Genomic DNA, 9,702 nt, shown 5'->3' with positions numbered 1-9,702 from the left:
GCAATAAAAGCGCTATAGAAATTAAACTTTGATTTTTTAAAGAACCACGTGATGTTTTATGAGTTCGGGATAATAAAATACACGTTGTTGATGTCGTAGTGCAAAATAATGACACATATGTAATTGTAATGTCCTGCTATTGAAACATTTGTTTGTTTTACATCTTCTACCCAATATATCTTCTCTGCAGCAACATTTCTCCTCATATTTGACTATTCATATTTTAATAGTGTCCTTCATAGTCCTACCTTGTTTTCAAATCACCACTCCCTCCGTCTTTAATTTTCTTCGTAAAATTTCTTTCTAAACACCTGTCTCAAATGACTAAAGATAGACGTTTGTCAAATTATTTCTTCAAACACTTTGAACTCCCCATTAACAATCTATACCTTCGTTTAAGTACGTCAGATGTTGTTCAGAAGAAATAATATAAAATCATGTAGAATCGGATAGGATGTAAGAAATACTTAGATAGTGAATAGTTAGTCCTACTACATGTAATTGCGCATTAATTACGATTTCCTAACAACGATCCTAACACAAGAGTTGGTGTATTAAACTACATCACGTGATTCTTAAACATAAATTCTATAGCCCTACAACTGAGTGCTCCATAGCCGGATGAAGGTCAATAAATTATTACGAGTCGGCCCGTTCAGTGTACATTGACAAGTCTCCAGTTGTCAGCTAGGAAGTCCAAAGATTCAAACATAAATCTGAGCAACCCTTACTCCTTATCTACCAGTTCGCCAATCCAACGAAATCGCTATTTATTATGGCTTGATAGCTGGGTGCAAAACTCCATACCTGTTTTGAACTCTTCTCCAGAGCGTTTCGTATACAACGAACTCTCTATAATCAAAATGAATAAATGTAGAAGGTAAAGTCATTCAGAACAGATTGACAATTCACGACTTGACATAACAATTCTAGGGGCTCCGATATTAGAGTCGGGGAGGATAGGAGAAGGATAACATTCCTCATGATATGCGGTAGGCATACGCGATAAGACTTCACCTTCTTAATACATACACCTTGCTCTCTAATCTGAGACCTCTCCAATTCGAAACCCCCCACTTATTTGATCATTTCCCATTCCATCATAGTCCCTTCATTTTTATTACATTTTTGCCCCTCGCATTTAGAAAACCTCTGAAATCTGTGTCCTTTATACCATACACAAACGGTGTTGCCATTGCCATGGAATGATGTACAGCAATTATCCGCGGTACGCGATACTCGATATACGCGAATTCGCAATACGCGATTCCTCTAAATTTGGCAGCTCTGTGTGTTTGCAATTATTTTAATTCATTGAAATATTTTATGTTATTTTTGCATTTCCTTAATGTTCTTAAAGCATTTTGCATTAAATTTCTGCAAAAGATACCTGTTTTACAACAAAAAATATTAATGCATAACTCTGTGGCGATATATTTCAACCCTCGAACCGGTAGTGTAAACTATTTTTCCATAGGAATCAGCTATACGCGAAAACTCGAGTTACGCTACTGCGCTCGGTCCCGTACGATAGCGTATATCGGATACTGACTGTATTCGGGTACATCGAATTACGAAGTTTGCAGTCAAACTATAGAGAATTTTCGTGTAATTTTTTTTTTAGTAGTTGGTTTTAGCCACTACATTAGTTATTTGTTGTGATTCTAACGGAAGATAACAATCTTGTACCTTTTAAAATGATTCTTGAAATTCCATCGATAGGAAATTTATAGGACTATTGATTTGCATTTGACTATTAATGTGTCAAATCAGTACAATTTGCTCGAAGAACTGTCAAGTTTAGAATATCACGTATAAAGAATTTGCGTATATCGAGTATGGCGAATATCGGGGATTACCTGCATCCTCTTATTGGAAATCGTGTTCGCAGTTTCATAAAGCATCAATCAAGGTTGCATACTAAATATTCTATCTCTTTCTAGCATTTATGAACTTGTCTTTCACTTTCAACCTCTCTAACAAAGTCTATATAATACAGAGGTCGATTCATCCAGAACATATGATCAAAAAGCGTGGGAAAGCTTTGACAGCTAGATGGAAAAGCTTCAATAGTTTCATCGCAGCATGCATTGAGGTTTAGTTCTTGTGCATGCAGTGGTCTGAATGCATTTTTGGTCATTTTTACAATGTTTGTTCATAATTGTGTACTTAAAAAAATACTTCATGCCACGTACATGAGAAGGAAATGTGTAGTTACACTTACTTTTGTGGAGAAAATGCACAATTGGCCCTAAACAGTGTTTGGCTGTGTGGAATCGTTTGTGATCACCTTTTAATATAACTGTCAAAAACAAGCTTTGAAAATGTTCGACCAAAATCAAGCGCTGCAACGACCTCTCTATTTTATATACTTAGGTCTCTAATTTGAAACCCCATCTTATTTGACAATCCCATCGGCTTTCAAGTAAGAGGGAGTTGGCTATATTCCCCTATATGCTTGCAATCCCCCATAGCAACGTTGCTAACTTTCCCTAACTATTTGAATCATTTCACCGTGTAGATTAATTAGTACATTATTTGACTCAAAACCCTTTAAACCATATGGAGGAATTGGTTACTGTCGCTTGTTAGAACCGTGGGCGCAGGTAGTAATCTATTCTATAAGAATAGAAATTCAGTCCTTTTCCATCACAACTATTTCGTATTAAACATAGAATCGCAGAGCTGTAAGCCTTCACGATCACATCAAAATCATGGAAAACATCATGCGACATTTTCTATAAGTAGCGGCTCGCGACGTATAACTTCAGTTTCTCCATATTTATCTAATTCTTTTCTCAACGGATATGGGATTATATTTACAGTAGAGTATCTGATAGACTTCCTTGGATCATATTCGAATGTAGTCGCATCAGATGAGCACAACAATACTAACGCTGCAGTTGCAATTAAAGAGGCTCCCAGCAATGCTAGTACGCAAACGAATCCTGTTTGCAAATAAGGTGCAATACCGAATAGTAAGTTGAGCAGAAGTATTAACTCTGGCGTGAGCTTTTCTAAAGACTGAAAGGACATATGAATTTACATGGTTAATGAAATTAAATGTAATATCTCAAAGCTTGTTTGTCTACTATCTTACCATTTCAGCCCATATCAACGGAATCACAGTATTGTGGAATGGTCTTAGCTCTGAATTGAAGCTTACGTTTGTTAATAGGCTGATCTGTACACGAATGTTTGCTTTCATAGGAATACCGAGTTGCTGTCAAATGATAGAGATGGTGCAATAGTTAGTGGAAAAGGTACAGCTGAGTTTAGTTGCATCATTTTGTTATTGTTATAACTAACCGGTTGCATAATGATAACAGCGTCATGTTTTTCTTTGTTTGGGCTTAACCCATCAATCGCTTGCGAAAGAGATGGATCCCCTTTGTAGAAATGCGGCAAGGAGACCGCTACGGGTATGTCTGAAACATTTTGAAAGCAACGTGTTAAACAGAACTAATCTTTCTATGGTATATCATTAAATTACTCACTGTACCAGCAGGGACTCAAATCCCCTAGTCCTTTTGGTAAACATCGATTGTTTTTACAGTAGCACGATGTGTACGGATCATCCATAGAGCTTTCGAATGCATTTTCCTTAATTGAGAACCAGTATGCCTTGATGCCATCCACTTCGCCTTCGCGTTCGAATGCTATCGGTAAGGTGCGACAGAAAGCTTTTCGATACACCTTAAATACTTCTGTTTTAGAAATGTTTCGAGGAAAAACTGAGCCATCATATGAACCTTGTAAGGTATTACATGGTGTGTTTCTAAAAATATATACATATATACAATTAAATTGCTCCATTTATTTAAGCAAATGTTTGCTTTACCGTCTATTCGCATCCCAATGATCCTTTGCGACATAACCCCAATGAGCTAGACCAGGAGATCCATTCCAAACGTCAATTGAATAGTCACGGATCAGTTCTTCGGTTGTTGAACGCGATATTAAATCATGATAATATTCTTCTTCTAAGCCTACGATCAGATCATCCGAGATATCTTCAGGTAATATGTCGATTTCCGCATCGTGTCGTTGGTTATGTACCGATTGGGGTAAATTTATGGTGACCGTATCGAATCCATCGTCAAACATCTACAACCATAAAATGAAAAGCCTAAGTATAGTTTGAAAAGGTCAATATCAGCGTTAAATATTCCGTTTGATACAGAATCAAAGATTGGGCTCTATTAAATGGCGTAACTTACCCGATCTAATACGCCTAATTTTTGAAAATGAATAATATCTGGCAGCAAGGTTGAAGCAATCCTTACCAGAGGATCATCGTAGCCCCAGAGGAGATCATGAGTGGTAATGTTTAGAATAGGCGACATGCCGAGAGGCTTGAGAGCAGCGGCTACTGCAAATGCGGCAAACGTAGACATGCGATAGGCTGCGCTTGACACACCTAACAAAGCTATGTTCGGTATCATAATACGATCTTGCTTCGGATCTCCCACCGATCGTTCCGGTACAAACACCTGTCTTCGCACGGGTACAAAGCTAAGCGTACCATTCTGGTTGAAGGTAGAGTTGCGGTGTTCCAAAAATTCCTGGTATACGTACGGCCCTATTTCCTGTACACGTAAGCGCTCCTCGCCCCGCATGAAGGCCACCGGATTGGTAACATTGAACACGTAAATACTGATGAAAACCTCTAACGGTGGCTTCTTCCACAAGCGGTTTAAATAGGATCCTTCATACATGGACAGTTTCTAAACATATATATACAGAAACATGCAATATTAACATCAAATAAAGGTAAGGCTCAGTACTAGAAATTACACATTTTAACACATACATCTTCGACAATTACTTCGGTGGGATCTATCACAATGACTGCATACGCTAGTGTCAAGAACAACACTCCAAGGCAACATAGCTTAACAACACCTATGAAACATTATTACAAATTGTCGATCAAGGAAAGAGAAAAGAAAAAAGAAAAAGATTACAATAGCCTTTTTAATAATTCAACTAATCAAAATGTGCACTCATTTCAATCCACTTAAAAACCACAATTGCTGATTCACCGAATAACAAGTATAGCTTCTCAATGTCATTATTCAAGGCAAGTGTTTGTTTGTGTTGACTCCATAGGTTTAATGCCCTAAGACCGGCAGAAATGGGAAATCAACCGAATGCGTGTCAATCAATGTATGACGAAGTGGGATAAGATGATCTTGGTCACGTTTCAAACAAGTGACTGAGGCCTTTAACTTCATTGAACTGAACAATCCTCATCTTCAGCCGAGTAAGTCAAAGGCTTTCTACAGTAAAAATAAAGTTGTATGTTTCGTACCCTTGAGACCAAGTGAACCGTATAAACAATCCATATGAACCCTTTTCACCTCACATAACGTTCCGTCTACTTAATGATGCTCATTATATATATTCCCATCTTCCATTTATCAGGTAAATAGTAAACACTTTCATTTACACTTTTATTTGATTTACTATGATTTACTATTGATTTACTCATGCACACAACTAGCATATGGATCTGCAATGTTTTTTTAACTAACTGCCTGAAGATGTTAGTACATAAAAAGCACTGCATCGCAATCCTTTGGTTATGATTTTTGCATATTTTCCAGCCACAAGCTGGAATATGATTGCCATGAACTGTAACAGGATGTTCCCTGCAAATCAATCTAACGCGTCAGTCGTCTACTTGTATAATCAGTGTTACCATGAAGCGCTATGAATCCAATATCAAATAGATTTGTGTTGGTGCTAATATTCCTGAAGGAACTAGCTGCTATAAACATTTTAAGTGCACGTTTCCCTCAAACTTTTGATATAGTATGATTATCAAACTTCTCGTATCGTAAATTGCACATTTAAAACCTGTAAACATATGTGACTGAAAATAACTGTAATTGTATTACTTCCGGAATTCCATACCACATCATTACACTGACTGAAACAGCCACTCTACAACGAAACAGAAAAATTTCCTACATTCAAATGTACCACATGTTTCGTATACTATGCCTTCCGATCAAGATACAAGGAACTAGATAATCATTTCACTTCCGCAACTGACCTGACACATGACGATTAATCATAGACGACGAACCCGACCTTAGCATCAGTTTTGTTCTGTGACCTATTTGAGTTTTTCTCAATGAATTGTGGTTAACTCTTTGTTTATATGAGTGATCAAACGATACAAGCTTGTTGTTGTCGGTATCGAACACGTTGCAATAGCTCGTTTTTGCACGTGAATAGCTCTTGAGTGATCAACCCCGTAATCGAAACAGAATTAAACGACTATAACTTAACCATTTATCGCATGCTTTTGTCCTATATCCTATAGCACAAAACTCTTCGTGCGGCGTTTAACAATGAACTACTAAACCGGTTACTTTCACAGTGGTCTGGATCGATGGCAAAATGTCTGATATCTTGCACGTTTTATTATCCGCCCCTTTTGCACAACTTTCCTGTTATTTTCTTGTGTGTATGAAATACAATGCTAATTAGACTATAACACATTTTAATATCTAGCTTCACTCAGTTCATGATTGAAGTGCAAGATACGTACGCTAAATCAAGATTTACACGAAGTGCGAAATTTTGCTGTCTATATCAAATAAAAATAACACTTGCTTATTATTTTGAATGGCTTGGAAAATCCTTCCTAAGATTGTTTTCAACAAATGTATTTAAAAACAATAGGTACCTAGAGGACAATATCCATCAGTAGTATTTTCATCATAAATAGTTTTAAACGATCCTTCTTGAAAGACTTTCATATCCCATACTTTCGAACTAATTATATCACAAAAGAGACAAAACATATCTTATAGTTGTCTTGATTTTCATAGTACTAATTGATTATTCTCAGATATTAGCTATATGATTTATAAGATTTGAAGAGTGTGGAGTCATATCAAATTCAATGATTCTTAGGCATCTGTATTCTCATCATACATTCCCATTTAATTGAGGTACTGATATCTCACGAGATAAAACTTTTGTACTCGAAATGATGTAAAATGCTTACGAAAGCAATATAATATACATTCAGAGCTATTATCGATAACTGTAGGTCTGTTTGGCGTTAGTGTAGTATTGCACAGCGGTCAGAAGGACAAAGCGTCTAGAGTTTCAAGGATTTTTAGACTTACATGCAATGACTGACATACACACTAAGCTGAACTTAACGATCAGATATATATAGTCCCATGATGCTACACTTTTAAGTTTTCTTACATTATGCATGTGAGATCGTTGGGTTAGTATAATATGGAAACAATAATGAAGCAAACTAATTTTCATACACTTTTTACTATTTCTGAAAAAGATCTAATCCTTTGCGAATAATATAAAATAGATGAATTAAACATTCAAACACCTCATTCGTTTTATTCCACAAATCATTCAAAACAAATTCTAACAATAAGCTTTACGGAAAGTCTTCAACATCTATTCTACAATCGCTTAACATAGTGATGTTTTTTTCTAACACATAAGCTTTACGGAAAGTCTTCAACATCTATTCTACAATCGCTTAACATAGTGATGTTATGTTAAGCGATTGTAGAATAGATGTTGAAGACTTTAGTGATGTTATGTTAAGCGATTGTAGAATAGATGTTGAAGACTTTCCGTAAAGCTTATGTGTTAGAAAAAAACATCACTATGTTAAGCGATTGTAGAATAGATGTTGAAGACTTTCCGTAAAGCTTATTGTTAGAATTTGTTTTGAATGATTTGTGTAATAAAACGAATGAGATGTTTGAATGTTTAATTCATCTATTTTATATTATCATTTCACACTTGAAATGTGCTTTACTCTTATTCCTCTCGTTTAAGACAACAGTAAATCAAACACTTCATACTAGACAAAACTTGACTACTACACTAACTGCAAATCTTTGTGGCGAACACTGTAGACTGTGTAATTAAATTTTACATTTTGTTTAGTAATGTGAAAATATCTAGTTTTTTTCCGGGAGACAAGGCTTTGCATTTCGTTAACCTTTGACCATCATTAATATTGCCTAGAACATATAGCAATGTGAGTAAATGTAGGTGCGTCCTCCACTGTAAACATTCTCAAGTAACATTGAGTATGGTCGTTTTAGTAAATTGATTAAAAACAGTCTTTCTAAATTATCCCTTTATCTTTGTTGCTCTCGCATATCACACAAGTGAGGCAAATCTCAGAGGTCAGATACTCAGAAGAAACACAGGGTAATAAACACACACGATTAACATTCTTAACGTCTTTCGCTGTACTTGCTATAAAAACTGAGGATTTTTCAGCGGTCTTTTCACTGCAAAAAAATAAATTCATGTTAAATATGTAAGTGCTTGAAAATAGGGTGAACCGTTTTTAATGTAACTATACACCCTTTCAACATTTTACACTTGAGTTTGAATAAAAAAATGTCACCCATTACATTTTTAACTGAATAAGGCACGTGAAACAAAAAAAAACAGAAAAAGGCACTTACGTTTTTTTTTTGAGACGATCGCGAATGCTGGCGTTGTTGTCATTTTGAATCGTTTTCCAATGGAGATTGTCGTATTTAAACCATTTAACAATTGCAATGTTTTTCTTAAATAAAAAAATCAAAGAAAATAGGCATGCACTCAATGATGTACCAGTTTTGCTATAACCAAGCTTAAACCGTTAATAAATTATGTTTTGGATCAGAAATTATATCAATAATTATCATATCATTCATGTAAACGTAAGCACCCACACGTTTTCAATGGGGTTTCCGTATATTCTCATTCTAAGAAAAATCACCAAGAATTTTGAAATCGAACCAACAGTTCAACTGTAGTGTAATGAATGCTTGTAGTAATATGTAACCCATCTACTAAGTTTTGTAAAAAAAATTGATTTTGTTTTTGTGTTTTGATTGATCTGGTCATAGTCAAAGAAATATAAAAAAATCTTCAATATTGCTAGATTGCATAAAAAGAAACAGATTTTGTTTTTCTTTTTGTTATGCTATATTTTTATGAGTTTCGTTCGCTGTTCAGCCAACAGAACATATTATTCTAATTTTTAAATATTACTAATAACAACATTTTGTGTTTAATTATTGAAATACATTGAAAACTAATGAAAAAGAATCAATTGCTGCCAGAGCTGGAAGTTGTATTACTGCTATCACTTGAGTATTTAGCTACTATTAGGGACTCACTTTGCACCTTTCACTTTATCACTTTCAACATTCACTATAAATTAAGATCAATTTTTTACACAGTTTTCAAAGTTTATATGAAGGTCTAAGACACATTTCACTTGAACTCAACTATCACTTAACACCACTTCTACTCATTAGATAACGGACTACATTTGAAGCACATTCAACATCATTGGATACACTTTTTATCAATATATCAATGCACATACGATTAACGCTTCTGAAAATTTTATTAGTTTTTATAATGATTCAAAAATTACTTTTGCATCACGTTAAACGAGGTAGAGATCTTTGCTGATAGTGGTTTTATTACAAACCCCTGCAACAGAAGATCTTGTACGCTGGAGAGTAATAGTGCAAATAGGATCAGAGCAAATGCTCTGATCTTTATATAAGCTCCAAATGCAGCTACTACGTGTCGCCTCCACCTCACTGCGCTGATCGTTACCTTCCATCGTTCTTTCGTTATTCGTTCGTTTACTTGTTCGTACGTTCGTCAGCACACGAGATCGCGACT

The 9,702-nt window shown here is 35.4% G+C and overlaps 1 protein-coding gene across 2 annotated transcripts; it reads right to left on the bottom strand.

Annotated features, from left to right (window-relative positions):
* Positions 1-1,474: 1,474 nt before the first annotated feature.
* Positions 1,475-9,534, bottom strand: LOC121590015 (scavenger receptor class B member 1). Of its 2 annotated transcripts, XM_041909344.1 has the most exons (9): positions 9,183-9,534; positions 8,481-8,584; positions 4,814-4,905; positions 4,221-4,727; positions 3,842-4,107; positions 3,498-3,778; positions 3,310-3,428; positions 3,101-3,223; positions 1,475-3,024 (listed from the first exon to the last, which is right to left on the bottom strand). In XM_041909344.1, exons 2-9 carry the CDS (start codon positions 8,521-8,523, stop codon positions 2,725-2,727), a joined length of 1,731 nt encoding a protein of 576 aa, XP_041765278.1. In that variant the 5' UTR covers positions 8,524-8,584; positions 9,183-9,534; the 3' UTR covers positions 1,475-2,724. The 2 variants fall into 2 exon arrangements, with proteins under 2 accessions (XP_041765278.1, XP_041765279.1); XM_041909345.1 differs by lacking the exon at positions 8,481-8,584.
* Between the last annotated feature and the right edge of the window lie 168 nt (positions 9,535-9,702).

Source organism: Anopheles merus, chromosome 2R, assembly GCF_017562075.2.
Source record: "Anopheles merus strain MAF chromosome 2R, AmerM5.1, whole genome shotgun sequence".
NCBI classification, from domain to species: domain Eukaryota; kingdom Metazoa; phylum Arthropoda; class Insecta; order Diptera; family Culicidae; genus Anopheles; species Anopheles merus.
This window is presented reverse-complemented; position numbering and strand designations above follow the sequence as displayed.

Coding starts and splice junctions, on each gene's coding strand:
- LOC121590015 (XM_041909344.1), bottom strand. CDS start 8,523: ATGACAACAACGCCAGCATTCGCGATCGTCTCAAAAAAAAAAC. Junction 3,779..3,841: donor CATTGGGATGCGAATAGACG/GTAAAGCAAACA, acceptor ATATATTTTTAG/AAACACACCATGTAATACCT. Junction 3,025..3,100: donor CGTTGATATGGGCTGAAATG/GTAAGATAGTAG, acceptor ATGTCCTTTCAG/TCTTTAGAAAAGCTCACGCC.